This window comes from Rattus norvegicus, chromosome 17, assembly GCF_036323735.1.
Source record: "Rattus norvegicus strain BN/NHsdMcwi chromosome 17, GRCr8, whole genome shotgun sequence".
Taxonomy (NCBI): domain Eukaryota; kingdom Metazoa; phylum Chordata; class Mammalia; order Rodentia; family Muridae; genus Rattus; species Rattus norvegicus.
Window position 1 is genome coordinate 9,658,845 of NC_086035.1, and position 25,983 is coordinate 9,684,827.

The window sequence follows — 25,983 nt, forward strand, 5'->3', positions numbered from 1 at the left end:
CCCTGTCTTGTACGGCGACAGCAGGTAATTAAAACAATAATTGTTTTCTGATGTTGCTTCTGCCGAATGATAAAAGCTTCCAGTTAGTTCCCTTTCACTGAGGGGTGGGAATCTGGGGGAGGCTCTGACCTGGGGACACGCAGAGTGGGGGGCAGGCCCACAGGAGTTTGGGAGGTAAAGAAGGGTACAGAGGGCCTTCTGCATGGTTGTTACAGAGAAGCCTGCAGGGAGGAGCCTGGTTCGTTTGTTCTCTCTCTCTCTCTCTCTCTCTCTCTCTCTCTCTCCACACACACACACACACACACACACACACACACACACACACACACACTCGCTGGTCAGTGCACTAGAAGGCACACAGCCCTGCAGGTATGTCTTTTATTCCTTTAGGGGCAGGAGAGAGCCATACAGCTTGGGAAAAGGCCCAGAAAGAGAAGATCCAACCAACAAGGCTGTCACCAACAGCCAGAGGAGATAGTCTGCTCACTGAGGAACCCTTCACAGCGGCTCTTGGAACACCCAGACCACCTTGGAGTGGAGGTGGCAAAGAAGAAAGGAGGGTCAGGTCTGTCCATTAACATATCTGCAGATCCACCCACCCCCACACACGAGCGGTGACCATAAAACCCCAGAGTCCCTGTCCTCAAACGTAAGCTATAGAGGAGGGAGGCATGAAGTAAAGAAGGAAACGATGCACTTGAGATGGCATCGTTGCTCGTAATGCCATGAAGAAGCTGTGGCAGGGAGTGACAGGCTGTGGGTCTGATGTGACATTTGAGCGAGACTGGATCACCATGGAGAAACAGAAAAAATGGGCCCCAGTCCTGGATCTGAGGATGCGTCCTCTGGTTCCACCATCTTCCCTGTCACCCTGCTATCTGCCTGCCTTGGCCACACTCAGCCCCACGTCCAGGAAGCTTTGGAAGGGTGGAGTGCTAACTTCTTACAGGCAGCAAAGCTATCATATGTGGGGGACTCCCTCACCTTCCCTCCACTTCCCCGGAGGCCTGCGGCATGCCACCCTAATGCTTAAGACAAATACTTCTTAATCACTAAAAAAATGAAATGCTTTCACGTGAAGATGCTAATGTATTCGTGATCACAGCCTTGTACTGGCAAATTAGCACCAGCATTGTTGGTAGCAACATTTGTCCTGGTGATGAGAAATGTGTGTATACAGTGTGTGTGTGTGTGTGTGTTAATGTGAAATTCACATAAAATCACACAGTCAGATGACACTTGGAATGCACGCGCGCGCACACACACACACACACACACACACACACACACAGAGGAATGATGCAGGGGTGGAATGGACAGCTCTCGGCTTGGGGGATTGTGGGGGAGGGGCACAGGAAGACCCAGAAATCAGACAGCTCACTGTAACCTCCCTGTCAACTTCAGTGCCACAGTCTCAGATGCCAACCCCAGACTCTGGGACCAACAAAGGGGTGCACCTGGAGATGAGAAAAACAGTTTTGCAAAGAGTACAATGTTTCAGAGGCAGGCATGGGGTGTGGAGAAACCGGAAACTCATGCACTGCTGGTTGGGTATATAACGTGGTACAGGTGAGGTTGGGTTTCCCGAGCCCGTTCAACACAAGAATCACCGGGCCCAGCAACCCCATTCTTGGAGTGTGCCCAAGAGAATGGAAAGGAAGTATTTAAGCAAATACCAGTACAGAAATGTTCAAAACAGCATGGCCTGAGACAGCCAGAAGTGGGAGCAAGCAATTAATAGGCACTTCAGCCTCTGGGCCAGAGATCGGGAGGCTGGTGGCTTACTTTAGACCTCTGGACGATTTTCTTTCAATTCTAGTTATACAGAAAAATGAAGCTACGACTTCAGAGCAGAGTATTAATGAAAAGCACAAAAGAGAAAAGGGCAGAAGGGAAGAAAGAAGGGAGGGGAGGGGGTGGAGAGGAGGGGGAGGGGGAGGGGAGGGGGGAGATCCCTGTAGAGCAGGAAGGGTTCCCAGAAACAGGACTAGGGACATTTCTCTCTTGGGTCACTTGGCTCTCAGCTCAGGTGCTCTTTGGCATGTTTCTCTAAGCGTACAAATGCTTAGCGTCTCTGTCTTCTCTCCCCTCCCCCACTTTTCCTGTCCTCTTGGCAAGTGTGTTCCCTTCTCTTGTGACCTGACTTCTGACCTCTGCTTCCCTCCTCTCCCCATCACCTCGGGCAACTGCATTACCCAGTGCTCTCTGGGTAAAGATTTCCAATGACAGCTGTGACAGTCTGTGAGTCCTCCTGGCTGGTGTGGAGAGCTCTTCCCCCACTGCCCTCCCCCACTGCCCTCTGGCCTTCTTTCTCCTTGGCCTTCCCTGCCCGCCTTGTTTTCTGTTTTGCTTTGGAGGAATTCCCAAGTGAACTTTATTTATTTATTTTTTCTTTTCTTCCCCCCCCCCCCCCCCCCCCCGGAGCTGGGGACCGAACCCAGGGCCTTGCGCTTGCTAGGCAAGCGCTCTACCACTGAGCTAAATCCCCAACCCCCCAAGTGAACTTTATTAAGGTGGTGCCAGCTACCCAGAATTTCGTTGGTTTGGTTCCTTCCCTCTCCTGTGCAGAAAGTGTTCTGTGTCACCCAAACCATTCACCAGTCTTGTGGCGTCAGAAACCAAAAACTTGTCTCTTTAAACGCAGTAGGGCTAGGGACATGTGGCTCAACTCGTAAAGATGTTTGCCACGAAACTGGGCCAGCACACAGGGACTATGAACCATCAGTGGGGATGAAGACTCTGCCTTGGGGTGGCCTCCATGTTATGTCACTGTTGGCACCGTCCCATTTGTTATGACGTCCACATGGGCTGACCCAGAGAGACTTAAAGCAGGGCGCTGTCTGTCACGTGTGGGAACATGGAGGAACGAGGAGTGGGTCTCATTGGGAATGACAAAAATCCATGTGATAGAGCAACAGCCACACTGTGTGTGTTCCAAGTGTCATTTGACTGTGATTTTATGTGAATTTCACACACACACACGCACGCACGCACGCACGCACGCGCGCGCGCCTGACTTCACTACACCTCTGTAAGCTTCTTTGCACGTTGGTATTTGATATGAGGAGACAGCCTGGCAAACCGCAACTCCAAAGGGCTCAAGTAGCCTGCCTGGCCTTCTCCCTGCACCCGCTCCTGCCGTCAGGTGTAATGATCAGCTCCCGGTCAGCACAAGTCCAGGCTCTTCTGTTGCATAACCACAGCAGAGGAGTGTCTGGCCCTGGGCTCACGCTGTGACGGAACGCAGGCCTTCTGAAGTTCCCAAATCGCTTAACAAGATCAGATGTGGCCCAGAGGAACTCTCAGTCACTCTGATTCTCCACTGTGCCTTTTCCGGAAGTCGCAGCGGCTCCGAGTATCAGCGAACACAGACGCAAGCCACTGAGCACTCTCTCCATTCACACAATTTCACGGTCAAACCAACAACCCTGCCTTCCCATTGTCGGTCCCTTCTCAGCTCAGATGCTGTTCCATGGGGACGTCTTCCTGGATCACCTACTCTCACCGGTGACCCTGACCCCGGAGGGCCACGCCCACTTGGCACGCCTGAGGTCATGTGGTCCCTCTGCCTGACTTCTGCCTAAACAGAAACGTTTCTCACTATCTTACTCTGCCAGCTTGTTTGGGATCGGCTCCAACGTTAACGTGGGTTCTCCAAAGACGGGGGCAACGGCCTCGCTCATTGTACCGCTGTAGTGTCTCACCGAGTGCCAGGCACACAGTAGGTGCTCAGTGTACGCTTGCTTAATGGTCTAGTCCTGTCCTTCGGTCTGTCCATTCTGTATTCCAAAGAGCTGGAGCTGGGGTCCACCTCAGAGAGAGCCTGTAGCTAACTAAGTACATTGTAAAGCCCTCGGCAACCATGCCTGGCCTTCCAACTCCTGCTTATTCCTCCCCTGAAGCCCCGAATGGCTTCCATGCTGATTTAGTCAGGGTTTCTATTTCTGCACAAACATCATGGCCAAGGAGCAAGCTGGGGAGGGAAGGGTTTATTCAGCTTACACTTCCACATTGCTGTTCATCACTAAAGGGAGTCAGGACTGGAACTCAAGCAGGTCAGGAAGCAGGAGCTGAGGCAGAGGCCATGGAGGGATGTTACTTACTGGATTGCTCCCCCTGGCTTGCTCAGCTTGCTCTCATAGACCCCAGGACCACCAGCCCATGGGATGGTACCACCCACAATGGGCTGGGTCCTCCCCGCTTTGATCACTAGTTGAGAAAATGCCTTACAGCTGGGTCTCATGGAGGCCTTTCCTCAAGGGAGGCTCCTTTCTCTGTGCTGACTCCAGCTTGTGTCGAGTTGACACACAGAACCAGCCAATACACATGCCTTCTAGTTCTGATACTCTTTCCCTGTCTGTAAGTTCCCAGGGGTCTCTGTGTCTACACACATCTTCCCTGGCTCGCTAGGGCCTCTTCCAAATCCGCCACAGTTCCCACTGACTGCTCTTTGACCTCCTTCGGGCTCTCTCAGAATCCTGCCCCCACCGTCCTCTTCCTCAGCAGCAGCGGTTCCCCTCAGCGCCCCCTGAGAATGGGATACAAGCCCACAGCATCTACTGAGACCTGCTTATGGCCGGCCTCACTCCAATGCTTCAGGTCCTGCCTGCATCTCAAAGCACCTGAGCAGAAGCTCTGGGAGCAGCAGGCCAGGGAGGTACAGGTACAAGGGGCTGGCATGTGGCCTTTGTACTTAGCCTAGCCAAGTGCTGTCCATAGAACGGACAGGCAACCTCATCGTGACCAACCGAGAGCAGGTGTGCCTGTGTACAGGGCTGGGGGCTGCCTCGGCAAATTAAGGACATGGGTCTGCGGGGATGCACAAAGCCAGAAAGTGAATGTGAGAGGGAGCATTTGAGACCCTGACACACAGGCAACGGAGACACACGGGTGCTAGGGGTGAAGCCTATCAAAGTGACAGCCGAGTTCTAGCCAAGCCAGTGGACTCACGGCGGCTCAGAGATCTTTTTAAAAATTTATTTTTATTAGAGTAAGAGTGTGTGCATGTGTATGTGTGAGAGAGACAGACAGATAAGACAGACAGAGACATAGAGAGACAGTTACAGGTGGTTGTCAAGTTGTGCTGGGAACTGAATCCGAGTCCCCTGCAAGAGCAGCACATACTCTTAGCTGCTGAGCCATCTCTCCAGGCCCAGCTTAGACATTTCTGATGTACCAAGAGAGGCCGGTGATCAGATTTCCATGCGGACTCGTTCTGAGAATGTAGCAGCTGCCACTTGGGGGCTGAATGTCCTCATATAAGCCCCACCTCTGGATGGAGACCTTATCTTCCTCCTGGATCCTGGATCAGGCCATTTAGGGGTGCAGGGCACCGAGAGCCAACACCTCATCTGTAAGTGTACAGCAGGAAGTTCCTTGATCAAGCTTCAGAAGTTGCTGGATCAGCTCCCACCATTGAGAGCTGCAGAGACCGATCTCTGGGGCCTCGGGGCCTCCAAGACAGTCTCTTCCTTCTACCTGTCCCAGTTCTCTCGTGCTCTGGCCTCTCTCTACACACTGTGGGAGCTCAAATAGTCCTGACCCTCTGCCTCAGCCTGCTAACCCCTCTACTTCCAAGTCAGAAGATCCTGATTGGCCCAATTCTAGGCTGGGCCACCCTGGACCCAATCACTGTCCAGGTTTCCTTCTGTGGTTTGGCTAGCTGGGGGTCAAACTCTTTTCTCTGAGGGAATCGGGTGACCGTTCCACCGGAGCACACCATCGGAGGGGCGTGGAGGTGCCATGTGCAGACAAAGTGTGGGACAAGATCAGCAGAGTAATCCCAAACCCTGGACCTTGTCACCTCACTGCAACAAGCCCACAGGAAGAGTCTGCTCAAGACCTGTGGAGGCTGGGAGTAAATCTAGTGTCGCTCCAGAACCCCCTTCACTTCTACCACAGAGTTTCTCCAAGACCCCCTGCTGCCCACCCTCCCTCTCCCTGCTGAGTCCTGCTATGACCTTCTGCAATCATCTCCAGTACTAAGGCCACCTCTGCCTTGCTTGTTAGGAAGGCCTTTCCCCATGTGTCTCCTCCCAGCTCTCCAGACAGCTACTCAGCACAGAGCAGGCACTGTCTCCTGGGCCACATCCACCGTCCTCAGCTAGCCTGGCTTTCCCTCCCCAGTCCTTAGGAGGGCTTCTCTCCTAGCACATGGCTTTAGGTTAGGCCAGTGCTGTTACAACACCCAGCTTGGCCAGATCCAGTTACTGTTGCTTATAACATGAGTGCAGACATAAGCTACACCCGGGTGGGGTGGGGTGGGGTAAGGTGACCATAGTGGATCCACAACTCTTAAAAGACTTCTCCCCCCAGCCCAGCTCCTCGTCTATTTTGTTTCTGACACCGCTTCCCCGGGCTCAGAGCTCTGAATCATGTTCGCCTCTCCCCCTCCTCGCCCCCCACACGCACGCCATCCAGATGCAGTGGTGTCCCCCACATCTATCTCTCTTACTCCAGGCTTGCTGCCTGCTCGATGGGAAGGGAGGCTCTGTCATTTCTTGCCTGGATGACCGCAGCAGCCTCCCGGCTGGTCTCCTTGCCTCCAGCCTCTCTCTGCAGCCATCCATCCTCCGCGCACCGCCAGATTAATCTTCCTTAAACACTGCTCACTGCCTGTCACTCCCCAGCTCGAAGACATGGCCAGCTCTACTGCTTGCTGGCCCCCCACGGGCACCGCCTGCTCCAGTGGGCCTTTCTCACCCACCCACATGTCATCTCCAGGATGGCCTGTCCCTCTCTACCTCCTCCTTCAACTCTCTGGCGACCACAAGCTGAGATCCTGGCTTATGTCACTCTCCCTCTCCGAAGGAAGGAAGCTCCGGGACATCAAGTGGTTTGCCCTTTCCCAGCTTCCCTTGGCTCTTAAATGCGACGGTGGCACTGCCACCTCTCTCTACTCTGTAGTCCTGGGGACCAGACTTGGCTTCTAGGCTGTCACAAGTCAAGCCTGGACAAGGCACTGTGCGTGACTCATACATACTCCTCCTCAGCTTTCTGTCCCAAGCCCCCTCATGAGCACTCGTTACCCCAGAACGAGCGCCTTCCCCAAAATGCCAGGCCTTGACACATTCTGCCTGTTTTGTCAAGCAAGACTCCCAGCTCCCACACACACAACCCAGGCGATGGAAGCTAAACAACAGCATATTTGTGTGGAGCTGCGGGCGCAGCCTAGGCGGTGGCTCATACCCACCAAACGTTTGCTGTGGGCCTGCGCGGGCCTGGAGGTTCTCAGAGAAGCACTCGCTTGATGCTGGCAACCCTGAGAGAAGCCTTCTCTTGGTGAAGAAACTGAGGCACGGGGGGGCTTGTATAATTGATTTAACTCAGGCAGGGTTATACTCCGAACCCAAACCAGCAAGCCCTCACTGACTTTTTACCCTTGGTACAACAGGATAGGCTCCTGACCGGCAGCTGTCAGGAAGCCCTGCAAGGAAGGTCTGGAGACGTGTCTGTCCTCTGCTGGCTTGTTGGCACTTCAAAGGGCTGGGATCAGCAAGGTATGCAGTTATGCCGCACAGAAACCAGTGCCTCCAGGCTCCGGAGGCTGACTTCTATAAGCTAGCCGACACCACCTGGCATTTGAAATAGGTTGCGGCAGAAATATTTACATGGGGGGGGGGGGCTGGAGAGAAGGCTCAGAAGTTAAGGGCACGGACTACTACTCCAGAAGTCCTGAGTTCAATTCCCAGCAACCACATGGTGGCTCACAATCATGTGTAATGGGATCCGATGCCCTCTTCTGACCTGCAGGTGTTTGTGCAGATAGAGCACTCATACATAAAATAAATCTTACTTTAAAAAAAAAAAAAGAATTATTTACACTGGGAAAATTGTCTGTCAGTCTTTCTGGGAACCTGTTGCTTTCTGGGGATAGAGCAATGACCACTCTTAGAAGCTGCTCTGAGTCTGAAAAGGTCTTCGGAAGACCAGATGTGTGTGGATTGCACCCCAAGGAACCAGAAGGAGGTTTCTAGAAAAGTGTTTCGTCAAAGATACCGGAGCAGGCTCAGCTTCTGACGGACACACACAGCAGGAGCAGATAGCCAAGGGCAAGGCCGCAGGGGACTGCTGTGTGGGCATTACACAGGGATGTCTGGGTGCAGGTCTGGCTGAGGCTCACAGGGGGTGCAAAGGCATTCAGGGGAGGAAGGGGCTTAGAAGCAGAGGGCCAAGAAAGGCCGAAGCCCTGGCTAATCCACCCTTGGGCTTCGCTCCTTGCTGTAGTCAACAAGGTTGTGAAGTAAGTGGGCGAAGTAGATGGCTGTTTCCACCCATGCCTCCTGGAGAAGAAGCTTCAAGGAGCAGAAAGCAGTTTGGATAACAGGATAGCGGTACTGGGGCTTAAGCCCAAGCAACCTGCACCGTCCTAGCCGTCAGTGACTGACATGGGTAGAGCATATGAACTGGACCTGTAAAAGATGACTAGAGCATTTGGGTCATGTCTGAGGGAAGAGCTATTCAATTTCTACCCCCTCAGCCTGGGCCTACCAGGATGCTGAGGCCTGGGAGTCCCTGGAAGCCACTTGAGGACCATGATGGGAGAGGTTATTAGGGGATGACATCAATGCTCAAAGAACTGGGATGAAAAGTGGATCTTATCGCACTGTTCTCTTTGGATCCAGCCATGCCTGAGACATGGATTAGTCCTGACCTGCGGTTATATCTGCCATTAAACTCCCTATGTTTGCTTAAATGAGAGTTGACTTTTTCAATCTTTGTCACAGATGCACGTAAGGGTCCCACGCTGCTTGGTGCTTCTACCTCATTATAATAAAGTAATTTTGAAAGTCCCTTAGGCGCGAAGCTCCAGGGCACAGGTGAGAACCAACTCCCTAATTATAATCACAGCCCTGTGCCCTGGCCGGCCTTTTCCAGGTGTAAGGAATAAGGACACCAGACATCGGGTGGCAAGGTGTGAACTGAAAAGGTGGGAAAGACCACGCAAGCCTCTGCTTCCTTCCACCAGGATGGGCAACACCAGGAAAGGCCAATGGGACAGGGACATAGGGCGGGGACTGTAATGTGGTTATAGCTCCCATTATCTTCGACCTCATCTTCCCCAGGTCTCAAGGTTTTGATGGGACCTCCAGGCAGAGCCTAGCATGATCAGGAAGTCAATTAAAACACACACATACACACACACACACACACACACACACACACACACACACACACACACAAACGAAAAACAGGGATAGTAGTCTACAGTCGCCTTCCTCTTTCCCCCTCTAGAGTTCTCTCCCAGCAGAGGGGAAAGGCATTAATTAGGAAGCCAGGCTTGGTGGCACATGCCTTTAATCCTGGCACTCGGGAGGCAGAGGCAGGAGGATCTCTGTGAGTCTGAGGCCAGCTAGAGATACGTAAAAGAGAAAGCTTTTTTTTAATTTTTTTATTTTTTAAAAATGCGTTAGGGCTTAAAAGCTCTAGATTGGGGCTCCAGCCTGCCTAAGATTCTGGGTTTTGGAGCAAGTGGGTGCTGCCTCATGTACAAAATGGGAACGATGGTCTCTGCCCACACCAGACGCTTGGATAGTGGGTGGCATCCTCCTGCTCCGGCTCTGGGACGGCATTCCTCACCCCACGTCTAAGGGGCTGGGGCACAGAAGGTAGAGGACAGGGCTGTAGACCATGCGGATGCTGGACAGAGCTCCCCAGGCGGCAGCCAGGCGCTCAGCCGGGAACTTGTTAACAGACCCTGAACAAAGAGCTGCTAATCCTGCGGGCGGCCGCGGGCGGGCTGGCGGGCGGAGGGATCCCGCCCCTTCCCGGCTCGGCCCCAGCTCGCCACGCATTAATTAGGCCGCGCGGGGCGGGGATCACAGCGCGGGCCTCCCGCCCCCCCCGGACGCCGCCCGATGGGCGCGCCCCTCCCGCAGCAGCTAATTGCTTCCCGGACTCCGGGTCTTACTGGCTCGGGCAACTGCGGGCCACCGCCGCCCACGTGTCCCGCAGTCTCTCTGGCTGGAGGAACCCCGCCCACCCAGCCACCTTGACGGTCGCGTTGCGGGGAGGGGTGAACAGGTCTGGAGGCTGTGGGTCGGGTCACACAGCGGGCACGATCACGAGAGACGAGGGAGAAGGAGCGGGAAAGAAACGCAGACCTGGGAAGGATCTTCAATGCCTCCTCTACGTCGGGCTCCGCCCCGACTAGGAGAGGGTGGAGTCTAATCGGGGGCTACTCCTCCTACATGATCCCCGGTGGACACGCTAGGGTGGGACACCAAGAGTTCACTTTGCAACCTGGCTTTAGGGTCAGGTTGGGATACCGGGTCAAGTGTCCCCTTTCAGAGGTCCCTGCACTGTCCCTCAGGTATGTCAACACAGGCAGACTCCCTAACCCTTCCTTTCCCAATCAGCCGCGTATTTGCCTGGAGCTCAAGGTGACCCTGAATCTTCTAAAGAGACATCCAGACTGAGGAACCCGGCATTGGGGGCTCACCAGTCAAAGCGATAGCTCCCCTCTGGAACTCCCACCATGATCCAATTAAGAGGCGGAATTTTCGGGGTTCCTCCCTTACCAAAATAGGCCCTAAGACTTCAGTCCCCCCCTTTATGGTTTTCTGTGAGGAGCGGTTGCCACTGGGGCTCCCCGGAATCCACTGAGTCTCTCTGGACCCCCAGTCTTAAGCAGGGCTAGACTGAACCTGTCAACAACCACAGCCAAGGAGGGGAAATGGCTTCTATATGCCCTGCCCTCTGGATCCAACCAGCAAAGAAAAACAAGTCAGACCTATCCTGGAAAAACAGGGTCCTCCCCTTAAGCCTAGTCCCTCAGCTCTGTCCTCTCCAGACAGCCAGACTCCCCTGGTTCCCACCCAAGAGGAAGGAAGCTCCTGCCCTTCCTACCACAGTTCACTGCCTACATCGGTGCTGGCACAATGCTTCGGTAAGATGAGTCCTTTATCAGTGAGGAGGTGCAGGAGAGGCAGAGTCCAGGGTAAGGACTTAGAGGCTTGGCAGGTGTCAAGAGCACAGGATCCTCGGAGGAACTCATGAGGGACAGCTGTGTACTTGGCTATGTAAATTTTTACCCCATGCTGCCTGGGATATGGACTCTAGGGTCAAAATCTTCCTGTGGCATTAGTGTCTGAAAAAGGGGACAGGCCTTCAACACTAGCATCCTGACCTTGGGGTTCCCGTTAACCACTGGAGTTGTTCACCCGCTGCAGCAGGACCCAACTTCCTTACCTTTCCTTACAGCCACCTTTGGCTCTGTCCCAGAACCCACCTGGTTCCCAGGCAACACAGCCAGCCACTGCCAGGGTCTTTGGTAGGTGTGAACAGTTCCTGGGAGAGCCCGCTACTGTGTTCTCAGTCCACCCCAGGCTCCAAAGCAGTTTCCCCGGGCATCAGCCTCAGTCTGGGGCAAGTCAACAAGTTCAGTCCAGACCAGTTTGAGTGACTGGTCCAACACCATGAAGCAGTTAAATGGCAGAGCCCAAATCAGGATTCACATCTGCCCAGGGGTTGTAGCCACACCCAGTATACCAGAGATGAAGTCGGCATACGGTCCCGGGACAGGGTGAACCAGAAAGTGATGGCAAGAACCTACCAAACAAAACCCTGTGAGCCCAAGAGGGCTAGATTCAGAGAGAGCAGTGCTGTTCACATGAAGCCTCTTCTGTCCTGTGTCTGAGCCTGGGCCCTGCTGCAACCTAAGGCCCAACTCAGTTCTAACCCACTGTCTCCAACGCCAGGGAAAATGGAGGCTGAAGCCAGAGGCCCTGGGCACCTGCAAGATGCTGCAGTGCACTCTGGGTACAGCTCGCTACCATTAACTGAGGAATGAGAGACCCCCACCTACAGATGTGGAGACTGCCTGGGAAGTAGCCATTACTCATCCACTGACTTGAGGCTTGGATTACAAGACAACTCTATTGCCTCTAACATCCCTGCCCTGTCCTACATGGTAGAGAGGCCAGGAGTCCCCTAAGAGCGGAGGACCCTCCTGAGTGGCAAGGGACACTGCAGCTCAGCCGTCCAGTCTGGGGTCAGACCCCACACTGGTGATGTGCCTAGAAACCCACATCTTGGCATCAACTCTATTTGCATAAGAAAATACTATTCTAAGGAAGCCGATGTCAGGACGGATAGAACCCACCGGAGAATACCTACTCAACAGACATGGTTCACTAACATGTACTCATGCATGATGACTTGCTGTCTATATACATGTGTGTCCTGGGCCTGGTGCCTGCCCCCATGGTGGGGGCCCTGGCTTTACCAGCCCTGACTCTTGACAAGGTGGGGAAGCTCATGGTCAGGAATAAGAATGGGGTCCACCGCTGACGTGGATCAAGTTGAATTTCTCTTTTCCTCTCTGTTTGGCCTGCAGGCCCAAACTCCTACCAAGAACAGGAAGAAAAGCATGAAACAGTTGGCTGGCAGTGATTCGGAGCATGGCAGGGGCAGGGAGCAGGGTCTATAGTGTCGCAGGCAATGGTGATACTGGGGAGGCACTGGAGAAGGAACCGTCAGGACCAGAGGCTTCCTTTAGCTCACCCAGAGCACATCATGGAGCCCGGTGGAGGAGGGACTGGGGGAGCTTTGCGGGGGAGATCTCCAGCTCAAGGCTGGATAGGTTGAGAGACTACCAGCAATAAAGTGGCCGGGCCAGGATCAGAACAAAGCCAAGGAGCTAGGATGCCAAGCAGGGAGCTGTCAAGGCCAGGTGGCACCACATCCTGCAAGTCTGGAAACAGCTAGTCTGGTAGAGCCAAGCCCAGCAGCAAGCAGGCCATGCCCAGTGATGGAGCTGACCTCTGGGTGCATCGGTCAGGTGTTTCCTTCATCCTTCCCAAGCCCATCCCAGACCAAGGCTAAGGCTCTACCTGCAGGCCCCGGACAGCCACACATTAGGCTTCCAGAGACCTTCAGCGGAGAAGAGGGAACCAGTGGGGGATGGCCATTATGGTGAGCCAGGTGGGAGATAAAGGAGGTGGGGATGGGAGGAAGCAAAGAAGGCTAGGGACACAGCAATGTCACAAGTAACACTGTGCTTGATGACTTGGTGACAGATTAGATGTGAAGCATGAAGGAGAGGGGAAAGCCAAGGGAGATAGTAAAGTTCCCACCCCCTCCAGGCTGGGGTGAGGGATGGCAGCAATGACAGGGTCCCTGGAAAGAGGGGACAATGGAAACCTGGTGGCTTGGTAATGAGAGGGCCTGGCGCTCGTGCGCACAGAAGGGGTTCCTAGGTGGCAGCATTGGGGCCTTCGACTGAAAGGGCTGTGTACCCCAAGTTATAGCTTAATCCTGCAAGCCTGAGACTTGTGGCAGCATCAGGCAGGAAAAGTAATGTGACAGGGGTCAAAGGTAGCTGTTTCCAGGCCCCGGGCCTCTGGGTTGGAGTTTTTGCCCCTTGAGTCCATACTAATCCTGGCCTCCTGGAAGAAAGCCTTTTCCAACATGGGCAAGGGGGTGCAGTGGGGGGGGACAAACAGGCTAGGGATAGAATCAGCCCTCTCCTACAGCACCAAAAGCAGCTACCCCATGTGCAAGAAGCAAGAATGTGGTGCTCTCTGCCCCAGAGTGAGGGTCTCTTCCACAGTCCTGTCAGCCTAGAGTGGGGGTGGGCAGAAAGTCCAGCAGCCCTGGTGATGGGAGCAGGGATGGGCGGAAGAGGAGGGACAAGGGCAATGTTACAGCCTGGTGCCCCTCAGCTGGCACTTTCCAGGAGAGCCTGGCCTCCATGCCTCTCCTCCCTAGGCACGGTACAGTCTAGGGGGTACCCAAGACAAGAAGACACGAAGGGTAAGGAGTTGTATGTGCTGGCTGTGTGACTGGCAGAGTATAAAAGGGACAATCTGGCACAGCAGGTGGGTGTCTGTGTGTGCAGGCATAGACAGGGCTATGCCCAGGTGCATTTGTGCTGAGGGATGATTTTTGTGAGTGGTAGTGTGTGACACTGTGTGATGTAGATGCTTGCCCTGGAGGGCAGAGTCTGCACTGGCTCAGCAGTCCTAAGCCACCCCCACCATACACACACACACACACACACACACACACACACACACACACACACACACACAAAGAGAAGTGCATACACACACACATGCACATGCGCATGCACATACACACACACAAAGAGAAGTGCATACATACACACACATGCACACACGCATGCACATACACACACAAAGAGAGGTGCATACATACACACACACATGCACACACACATGCACATACACACACACAGAGAGGTGCATACATACACACACACACACAAAGAGAGGTGCATACATACACACACACATGCACACACGCATGCACATGCGCATGCACATACACACACAAAGAGAGGTGCATACATACACACACACACACACACACTCTCGCACATGCATGCGCACACACAGACGCGCACACACACATTGCACCGTACCCCGAAAGCCTGCCTGGCTGACCATTTTTCCCCAGCCACTCACAGACACATTTTCCACCAGATGCTGTTGCCAAGGAACCGATGAGCAAGTCAGGTGTGTAGGGTCGTGGCAGGGGCAGCCTACCTAGGTATCTGTCCACACATGTCCAGAGCCGGAGCAGGGAGGGCAAGATGGGTTCTCTTTGAGAAGTGGGCCCACTCTTACCCCCATACCTTTCAGCAGCTCCCCATCCCACAGCAAGAGAGTTAATGCCAGAAACAGGCTCTGATCCAGGTAGCCCTGAGACACTGGTGCCCACCTCTCAGCCCTGGGAAACCCCCAGGCCAGGCCCCAACAGGTGTCCTGCCGATGGGCAATGCAGCTCTCCCAATCCACGGCTTCTTGAGGTGCAACCCTTCATTCCTGGTTTTGGTGCCCTCACCTACAAGTGTCTGTCACCCCTATCTGTAATGCTCACTGGACTGGTGCAGTAGCACGCAACTACCACACGCATTCAGCCTATTAGTACTCATCTGACCACACACATGATAGCACCATGCCACCCCAGTGGCGTCCTCCCTCTCCATGACCCGGGACACATGCCAGTCCATGCCATTTCCCACCCACGTGCTCACGTGGGCAAAATGCAGCTCTGACCACACAGCCCTCTCACTCATATCCAACTCAGTAAACATTTCCTGGGCACCCATATGGGGTCTGGCAGCATCTCCCCTGACAGCCCCAGCTCATGACCCTGGCCAGTCCTGCAACTCACATCTCTAACAGGAACGTATATACGACATGAATACACATCCGATGGCAGAAGGCTCAACCTGAGGGTCCGTCAGGATTGAAGGGGGAGGCTACTGGGGAGAAGGGCTTGTTAAAGTGAAGATTTAGTGTGCATCGACAGGGGAGAGAGGTAGAGCAGGGGGGACCAGGCAGAGGACTTAGGGGGCAGGATGGGGAGGGCAGTCGAGGCAGTGGTGGGTGAAGGATGCGGTGAGCAGAGACTCTTCAAGGAACCAGACATCGACCTTAATCATCTGGTCCTTGACGGAGCTCTCATCTTTCTGGATTGGCAGTTCAGAAATCCACACCCTTAGGATAAACTGTGGCCTTGCCAGCCTGGGAATCACCTCCTTGCAAGCAGGTTCTGGGGGCATCAAGCATAGAGAATTGCTAAGGCACCCTTCCCAATACACAGAAGCTCAGCGCCAAGTCCTGAGGGGCCAGAGATTAGGGACCCCCCACAACTCAGCCTAGGTGCGGGCTTCAGAGAAGACAAAGCCTTCCCCCGAGGCCCCTCACGCAAGGAGGTGGGCTAAAAGACTGGGTTATGAAGGGGCTGGTTAGGGTGGCCAACAAGACAAGCCGGGAGACTGCAGGGCTGAGGAGTTTGAGAGGTTCTCAGAGCCCGCCAACCAACAGCCAACAGCAAACAACTCCCCTTCTCCCTCCTTTCCCCCCTCCCGCCTCTAGCAGAGAGGCCAGGAGCCACAGGCCACCACAGGGGCCCCAGTACATTGACTGCCGGCTGCAAGAGCTGGGGGCTGTTGGATGCCTCCACGCTTGAGTGTGTGCGTGTGCAAACGTGTGTGGTGGGGACAGAGGAGGACACTGTGTTCTAGACATGGGCAGAGGCCAGGTGCCAACCTAGAAATTGTGAGTGGCTGTTTGGGGCAGTCCTACCTGGAAGAGCTATCTTAACCCCCACCCCCAACCTTGCCCCGCACACACCCCATTTTCTGGGCACTAGCATATGGTCCGAAGCCGCTATCTTTGAGTCCTTCAAGTCTTGTCTTTCCTGGATTATTCCAACCCCCCCACCCCGATCATTCTCCGGGGCCCTGAAACCAGTAAACTTCCCCCACCCGGAGGCGTGGGGCGTCTACACTCGCCAGCCCCGTGCGCTGACAGCTGTTCCTGGACTTGGCAGAACCCAGGCTTCCGGGAGAGCGCACCGGGAAGCTGCGCAGCAGCGAGTGGCGGCCCCCGCGTCCTGCCCGGCAAAGTTTGGCCTCCGGGGGCTCCCAGACGGGTCGGCCGCGCGGGTCACGGCCACCTCCTCCCCAGAACTAAGCGTTCGCGCGCACGGTCCCCCGCAAGCCTCCCCAGAGCGCGCGCGGCGTGACTCACCCGAACCACGAAGCCAGGCGGCGAGGACTATGCCCAGGAGCACTGGCCACAGGCCGGGCCGGACGGCCATGGCCGCGGGCGGACGAGCGGGCAGGACTCGGGGCCCCGCGGGCGGGAGAGAGGCTGTCAGCGCCTCAGCCGAGAGCCCCACCTCGGGGCGCCCCCGGGGCCCATGCCAGAGGACGGAGCTGCCTCCGGGCGGCCGGCTGCGGGGCGCACGCGGTGCGTGGCTCCCCTGGGCACCCGGAGCGCAGCAATGCAGCCGGGGCGGAGCGCAGCGCCAGCCGCGCCGCGCACCGAGCCAGCCGCCGCGCGGAGCCCGCAGCCGGGGAGCGGGCCGGCGGGCGCCGCAAAATCCGGACTGGAGCGACGGAGCGGGACGGAGGCGGGGCGGGGCAGCGGAGGAGGGGCCGGGCGGCGCTGCGAGCGCGGGCCACCCCCAGCACTGGGGATCCCTTCGGGCAACGCCTGAGGCTCCCCCAGGGAGGAGCTGGGGTAGTGGGCGGGGAGGCCTCCCACCACCCCTCTCAGTCTCCAGGGACAGAGACAAGACTCTGGAACCCGGAGTGGATTGCTTTTCCGGATCCGGCATCACCCTGGTCCGCCAGTCGGCGCACAGGTGGCCCGGGAGGGGCCCCGGGCTGCGGCGACCCCGGCGCAGCGCCAGCCTGCGGAGAGCAGCTCGACTCTGGAGTGCCCCAGGCAGGTTCCGCTGCAGTCCCTGTTTGCACCCCTGCCTCCCGGCTGCGCTCCGAGGTCGTCAGTACGCCGCGGTTTGCAGCCGGCGGGCGTCTTGGATGGGGGACTGCAGGAGAGGTCCGGGGGCCCAGCCCGCGCGCAAGAGCCGCCAGGCCCCCACTGTCTCACCATCCGCCCTCACCAAGACAACCTGGTGGGCTTCAGGGGCACGCGCAGCAGCGTGGCCTCAGGCTTTCCCAATCCCTCCACGCCGTTGGCCCAAAGGAAACAACCTTAGGGCGCAGCGCAGTCTGAAAGGCGCGTGGTGTTGTTTGCGCCCCGAGCGCGCGCGGCGCTGGAGACGTGGGCGTGATGCAGGAACCAGAAGGGTTTGGGGAGCTACAAACTCCTGGGGTAGAATCGAAGTGCCGTAGTCTTCTGGCTCTGTGACCTTGGGCAAGTCACGGGCGTCTCTAGATCCAGCACAATGACCGCTGGAGAATCTCCTATTCCCCACCCCCATTCCCTAAGCTGGCTAAAATAAACAGAGGGCAGCCCTAAAGAAGGAAAATAAACGCTTTCGGTGTGCACAGGGCGAGGGATCTGAAAGAGAGGGTCCCACTCCCTGTCAGGAGGAGAATGAGAAGGGTGAAGATGGTCACAAACTCAAACGCCTACAGTGCTGATCGATAATATAAATTGGAGCTGCAGGCTAGACGACACAGGAGTGGTCTTGGCTTCCACAAAGAGATGTGAGCTCTCGTATATTTCTTGAGACACGAGGCCCTCTCTCGGTCTGTCTTTTGTTTCCCACTTTTTATAGAGAAGGTTATGAAAAATGTTTTGCTTTCTCCTGCTCTCATATATGTGTATATATGCATATTTACATATGTGTGCGGATATCTATTCCCAGTCAAAGCTCCAGATGTGCACCTACCGATCATATGCCTCGGGGCCAGGCAGACAGGGAGACAGGACACAGGATCATATCTAAATGGCTCTCTTGTTCCAGGTGCCTCTGGTGGGGGAAGTTGGGACCCCAATTGGCTTTATTTTCCAGTTTTCAATAGAAGCCATTGTCTAGGGGAAATTATTTTATTTTTTTAAAGGTGTGTGTGTGTGTGTGTGTGTGTGTGCGCGCGCGCGCGTGTGTGTGTGTGTGTGTGTGCAGACGTGAGTGCATTGCATGATGCCTGTGTGGAAGTCAGAAAACAGCTTGGGAGAGTCATTCCTCTCCTTCTTAAGTGAGACTCGGGGATGAAAGTCAGGTTGTAAGACTTGGCAGCAAACCCCATTATTCACTGAGCCATCCTGGTGGCCCCAAAATTGATTTTTAGTACATGTGTGTATTTATAACCTCGTTTACTCAGATGACCATACCCCCCAACTTCAGCTTTTTATACGTACACATTAGAGAGTGGAGCTGTCTACTGCCTGCTCTGGTGTGTGTGTGTGTGTGTGTGTGTGTGTGTATGTGTGTGCACGCGCGTGCGTGCGTGTGTGTGTGTGTGTGTGTAAGCAGTTTGTTGTGTGTCTAGGCTATTCTCATGTATCCTACTAGTACCCCGTTTCCACAGTGTGGAAGAAATGTGGAGGGTTTAGGGTTTGGACACTGAAGGGAGGTGGTTGGGTATTAGGGCGTGATGCATATGAGGGAACTATAATGTGTTTATTTGCTGTAAGCAGTACACGGAACCCCATTAAATCAATATTTCCACTTTATATAGAGAGTTGGGCAAGGACCAACCCTATCCTAGAACTGCTAAGCTGGCTGAGAGGGGGCCCAGGAGGTTTAATCTCTGGGCCCATGGTCCATACATTTCTTCCCCCTATAGCCTCTGCTTTGGGATTAGAATTGGGAAATTCTCCTCTCCTCAGTTCTCCGCCCCATCTCTTTCCATCTAGAGCAGAGAGAGGCCTGTGTAGCAGTCAGAATAGTTTTGTCATGGTAACAAATGGTCCCCAAAGTATCAGTGGCTTTAATCAACAAAGATTTATTTCTCATTTGTCCATCGTGGCTCTTCTGTTCCTGGTCATATTCACTCAAGGGCCCAGGCTACCAAGGAGACAGAGAAATGGTGACTCTAGAGAAATACCTGACAGCAATCAGTGGCTCGGTGAAAGAGGACCTGCTACTCTTACCCTCAGCCAGGACCCTACCTGAGAGAGCACGGAGGGCAGAGCTGAAGCTAGTGAACAGCACTCAGTAATGTGCACAGCCTGCCCGTGTGTGTGCGTGTGCGTGTGCGTGTGCGTGTGCGTGTGTGTGTGTGTGTGTGTGTGTGCACGTGTGGTGGGGGGAGTCTTACCACAGCACAGCCTGCCGGTGGGGTGGGATCTTACTGCAGCCCACAGCTGCAGCTGTGCCCAGGCCCGTTTCCCCAGAAGCCAAGCTGTTCCTTCATTCCAGGCTTTTCTATTTGCCTTTCTCCCTCCAGCACTTTATCCTCTACTGGTTACTGTGGAAAGCCCCTTTAAGTCCCTGAGACCCCCACCTCAGCTGTCCCCTTCTAAGCGGCACTCAGGAGAGGCAAGCCAGGAGAAAGAGGAGAGATGGCTTTGCCAATGTCACACCTGCCTTTCGTTTCTGAATCAGCTCAGGTGGGGTGGTCTGGTGGGAGGAAGGCTCCTGACACCCCTTCCCTCCCCCCCCCCATTTTGCTAAGACTAAGGCCCAAGCTGTGTGAGCTTGGACCTCTGCTCTCGGGGATGCAGACTCCCCTTTTGATAGTCTAGGGTCAGGACAGAGACTTTACCAGAACCACTCTAAGGGCCAGAAATGCCTCTTCTGTAGGGAGCAAGAATCTTCGCCCTCATTGGCTTCCCCATCTGGGACAAACCATCCCTCCTCCCCACAGGTCCGTTATTTCGAAAGACAAAGCCTGAATCTTTCTCCACCAGGCCAAATGTTTCCACCTCAGCTGCCGGTGTGACAGTAGGGTTTAAGGCCCTGGCTTGGTCACTTGGACCATTCTCCCCTCGCCCCATACTGCAGGTGCTCTCAAGGCATCTGCAGACTGACAGCACGGCTCCTGGTCTCACAGATATGTAGAGGTGTTCTAATCAGCCCATGGCCATGGACATCGCACCCCTAATGACTGCGGGAGGGGAGCTCAGAGCCTGTGGTAAGGTCATCTTTCACATGGACATGTGCCGAAGTGGCCATGATGCTGGGCAAAGTGCAGATACCTAGGACCTTCTGTACTGTGATTCTGATCCAGGGTGTTCAGGGGTGTCTCGGTATCTGAACCCCCTACCTTCTGCCAATTGTCCCCACAATACAGTATCAAGGGATGCTGCCCTGGCCTTTGCCATAGGCACTGCCAACCACCAGAGCCTTCTCATCTCCCCTTGGCTCAGTCCTTCATAACTACATTCTTTACTATGGGAAATCATAGATTTCCGGCTACGTCCTTGCTCAGAAGTCTCCACTCAAGACTGCCTTGTAGGCTGCCCTTTAGGAGAACACTCCACTTAGTTCAGCTCCTGACTGCGCTCGCCTGTCGATTACATTTCGCATTTGCCCACTGCTTAGAAGCCAGCTTCCATCTATGCTTCATTTGAAGAGCCACCCCTTCTACCCTCAGCACGCAGCATTCGTGTGCTCTACCCACCCCTGTTCCAAAACACAGAGCAAACTTCTTATCTCCGAGATCCCACGAACTACGGAGACAGGCGTGGAGTGGGCAGTGATCTGAGCCCATTCACCGAGGCTCGTTTCTTCATGAACATGGTCTGGACAGGAAGCTCAGGTTGAATGGGCAGAGGCATGGACGAGAAGCCAAGTGTAAAGAGAGCTGCAGAACTGTGCTGTGTCATCCAAAGTGTTTCCGGAGCTACTAGGAGCACCCCAGATCCTTCTGTTCCCTCAGCCAGCAGGTCCCTGTGTTGATTGTAAATCCATTTGGGTTTCTGTCATTTGCTTTAGAAAGAATGATACGTAATTATCCTTTTGTAAGGGCTGGGTATGCAGCTCAGTCAGTAAGTTGCATGCTGAGCATGCTCCAAGCCCCAACACTGCACAACGAGGCAGGTATGGGACCTGGCATCCCAGCACCAAGGAGATGGAGGCAGAAGGATCCATGGAAGGTCTTCCCAGCGATATAGTGAGTTCGAGGTTACCCTGGGATGCATGAGACCCTGTCTCCAAAAAAAAATTATCCTTTATTTAAAAAAAAAAAGTCTGCTTTAAGCTGGACATGGTGGTTCACACCATCACAATCGAAAGCAATTAACAGGCAGTACCTTAGCCGACTGTGGATGCTCCTGCACTAGAGGTTCCAGGACCAAGGACAGCACCCAGCATGCTCCGGGGCAGGAATCTGTCCCTTGTCTGGTTTCTTTGAATTTTCACAATCCAGGCTAAGTAGATCCAAGTTGTGTGGATATAAAAATTGAGCCTCAGAGAGGGCACGGCTTGCCTGACGCCCCTTAGCTGTAGAAAACTCAAACTAGAAACGTTTGCTGAGTCTAACAAATGGTTTTATTAGAGACACATGGTCCAAAGATGCATGAACTATCACTCATGTGTGTAAACACACACACACACACTCATGCATACACACACATGTATGTACATACATGCATGCACACAAACTCACATCACACTCATGCATATACAAACAAACATACACATCACACTCATGCATGCACACAAACACACATCACACACATGTATGTACATACATGCATGCACACAAACTCACATCACACTCATGCATATACAAACAAACATACACATCACACTCATGCATGCACACAAACACACATCACACTCATGCATGTACATACATTCATGCACACAAACTCACATCACACTCATGCATGCACACAAACACACATCACACTCATGCATGTACATACATTCATGCACACAAACTCACATCACACTCGTGCATGTACACACATGCACACAAACATACACATCACACTCATGCATGTACACACACACATCACACTCATGTATGCACACACATGCATACACACAAAACACACACATACAGACACTCATGCATGCACACACACGTACACATGTGCACACATGCATGCACACACACGCATGTACACACGCATGCACACACGCATGCACACAACACACGTACACACATGCACACATATGCACACACACGCATGCCCACAACACACATGCACGCACACACGCATGCACACAACACACATACACACACATGCACACATACACACTCGTGCACACAAAGACAACCTTCCCTAGCCCTACAACACCCATGGAAATTCAGTCTCTAAGGTTTCCCTGGCTATAGAGGTTTAGTTTCCAGTCTCCCCACTGGGCATTTGCAGGTAGATTTGGAGGTGAGCAATTCCATGCTGAGAGGCCCATGTCAAAAGGAGGGGGCAGGAAGCGCCGGGAAGGAGGAGGGGGGTTGGACCAAGCTGAAGCTTGGCACCGTGCCCTCTGCAAGATGACCTGATGAGTATTTTGCAGAAATAATTTCATTAGCGTCTCTGGGAGATGAACAATTAGCAAGATGCTCTGATGCTTTAAAAGCTTAAGAGAAGGAAGAGGACGCCCTTCTCACTCCCCGACCGCAGCGCCTCTCTCTGCTCCCCTCCACCCCACCCCCATCTTTCATTCACATACATCCCATGCTTCCCTTGCACACTGCCATTCCCTCACACAGACACCTCTGCTCCCAGCCTAGCCAACACATGCCTGGGCCCCTCACGGCCCCCTCCCTCCTCCAGGCTCCCATCAGCCTGTGCTGGAGTTCTGCCCATACTACATCAATCGGTCCCCTGTGCTCTGATCACTCAGACACCCAGGCCTGAAGCTTGGCACAGCTCCAGTCTTCCAGAGGCTCTGCTTTTCCCTCCGACACCAGAGGGCAGGGCTAGGGAGGGCTCTTCATTTTGGATTGGTTTTGCTGCCAGGTCTTCGGAAACTTCCAACAGAGATCGGAGCCCCGCTACTGCAATCTCAGGGGTGGTCCGGGAGGCAGAGTGGAGGCAGAGCTCCCCTCACCTGCCCTTGTGCCGGACTGTGCATCCATTGCCGTACCCAGTGGATAGAAATGGGGCTCCAGGTGCCTGGGTCAGTGTTTGCCCCTGACTCCAGCTATGTGCCTTGGTCTTGGGGACAGACTTCCGGTATGTTCCATGTGGCTTTAGGCAGGAGAAGGGCTCTGCCTAAAGAGCCAGCAGCTTTTATTTGGGTAGCCCCCACTTCACAGAAGCAGTGCTGGTGTAGGTAGAGGTCCTAAGAATGAGGCCTCAACCTTCATGGCTGACGTCCACATTGTCTGGTGACTCCAGGCAGATGCTTTCCAAGCAGACTGGAAGGTTCCTTCATGGAGGCACCAGAGCTCTCCATTGAGAAGAACACAGAAACTTGTAGAAACTGAGTTTCTGGTCTTCCCTCCAAGTCTTGTGACTGGATGTTCAGGGGAGGGTCCAGAAACCTCTGGGCATTTTGGATTGTTTGCTTTTAGAAGCCTTTTATTTTTATTTTTAACATAAGATCTTTCAGAATTTTATACAGGCATACATTATATTCTAATGATATTCATCCTGTTCCCTCCCTAACTCCCCTACCCCAGATCCACTCTCTCACAGAAATCTGTGCTAACAGATCTCTGGTGGGCCCTGGAGACTTGGGACCCTGCACTCACATGGGCAGAAAGGGAAGAGGAAGCCATTTGCCTCGCAGTGGGAACTCCAATAGCATGGTCCAACCCCCCAGGAGTGTGATGGTTTGTATATGCTTAGGCCAGGGAGTGGCACTATTAGGAGGTGTGACCTTGTTGGAGTAGGTGTGGCCTTGCTGGAGTGGGTGTGGCCTTGTGGAAGTGGGTGTGGCCCTGTTGGAGTGGGTGTGGGCTATAAGACCCTCATCCTAGCTGCCTGGAAGCCAGTCTTTTCCTAGCAGCCTTCAGATGAAGATGTAGAACTCTCAGCTCCTCCTGCACCATGTCTGCCTGGATGCTGTCCTGCTCCCACCTTGATGACAGTGGACTGAACCTCTGAACCTGTAAGCCAGTCCCAATTAAATGTTGTCCTTATAAGGATTGCCTTGGTCCTGGTGACTGTTCACAGCAGTGAAACCCTAACTAAGACAAGGAGGAAGGCAGCTCATGGGGAGTAGGGAAAGTCTCTCTTTATAATGCACAGATATACAAGCTATGCAAAACAGAAACACAACGCATTGTGTGTTGAAGTTTCAGACATGGTTAGGGAAAAACAATCTACAAAGGTTCCTTGTGGGGTGACAAGAGAAACAGACTGAAAAACATGCTCACCACCAACAGGGGTGAAGATGTACAAGATGCACTACTCATGACCCTGACTAATGACACACACAAATAAACACACCAGTCCAACCCACACCCAAGATCACACACCCAGACATACATACACACCCAGCCCACACCCAGATATGCACACACGAGCACGTGGATCCGCAAATACACGGGTAATCATAGCTGGATATAAATACACATTAATATCACACACATTCTCTCTCTCTCTCTCTCTCTCTCTCACACACACACACACACACACACACACACACTCACACACACACCTCCCTCACACATATGCAGATATACTCGTCTGCAGCCCACACAGGCATCAGGAGACTTCAACAACATTGCCACAGTGAGGAGGAGACTGGGTTAGGATTTTAATAAGCTTTAAACAAATAAATATGTAAAGCCCAGTTACCAGGGGCCGTGTGCTGTCTCCTGCTGCATTCTATCAGTGGCGCTCCTGGCCTCTGGCCGCTCACAAGCAGAGGAGCCATCCACACAGCTTTCTTCACATGTGGTCACTGTGCCCATGTGTGTGTGGTGGGGAGTTCTTCTGAGATGACCGCATGCCCACAGCTGTGAAGGCAGAAGGTACCACCCATGCAGGCATACAAATGCAGCCTCTGGGAGGCATGTGTTAGTGCGGGGCAGAGAGGGCAGAGAGCAGGGAGGGGTGTAAGTACACACATGGACGACAACTGGGCCGTCAGAGAGCTCAGCTTTCAAGCATCACATTCTGCTTGCCACAATGCAATAACAGGCCGCAGCAGTGAACGACCAGTGGATGTAGTCTGTGGAATCTCTCACCTTCAGCCTGCCCTCTTAATTAAGTGTTACACCTTGCCCGGGACCGGGGAGCTTGATGCTCCTTTCCCAGATGAGAAGGCCAAGGCAGCCCTCTACCTCCCCTCCAGGCCTTGGCAGTGGAGCACAAGCTTTCTGGATCCCAGACTTCCTGTGGAGCAAATCAACCAAGTGGGACCACCAGGCTGACTTGGCTGTGACCCGCCCAGATAACTCAAGTTGAGCATTGCAGAGGCCCCCCTGTAGGAATCCAGCACCCATGAAAAGATCCTCTAGAAAGGTCTCCAATGCCTCCTCCCTGCTTTCCACTCTGCACCTCCCCCGTGCTCCCAACACTTGACCCTCAACCCCTGCTTCCCAAGTCCCTGAGGGCCAGCCACACTCGGCAGCACAAAGCAGAGCGGCCATGCTCATCCAGAAAGCAGTCTGACTCAGCCCCTCGAGGGCTGGTGCATACTGTGTGCCAAGGTTAATTAAACTAGTAATTAGAAGGAGAGATGCTTAATCGATCTGGTTAATAAAATAACCCCCTCGCGGGAGCATGTGGGTGCTGTCACTCTGCTGGGCATTGTGGGGCCAGCCAAGCATTATGCTCCCTCTGTGACTAGCTCCGTCCCTTCTTGCTCTCCGAGGTCCTGAACAAATCCCCGGGTCCTCCTTAGGGTGGAATCTTGGAAGCAGCTTCAAGAACCATCAGGCCTGAAGAGACAACTTGG

The 25,983-nt window shown here is 54.0% G+C and overlaps 1 protein-coding gene across 3 annotated transcripts in view; it reads right to left on the bottom strand.

Moving 5' to 3' along the window:
* Unc5a (unc-5 netrin receptor A) overlaps positions 1–16,950 on the bottom strand; it is a 55,790-nt gene extending 38,840 nt beyond the window's left edge. The window contains exon 1 of one of the 3 annotated variants that reach the window (XR_005495326.2): positions 16,506–16,950. Coding sequence is in view for 2 of the 3 variants with exons in the window: in XM_008771505.3 (XP_008769727.1) it covers positions 16,506–16,575 (70 nt within the window). In the remaining variant the exon portion in view is untranslated. The remainder of the gene's footprint in view (positions 1–16,505) is intronic. The other 2 variants (XM_008771505.3, NM_022206.2) reach the window with 2 other exon arrangements.
* Positions 16,951–25,983: the final 9,033 nt, after the last annotated feature.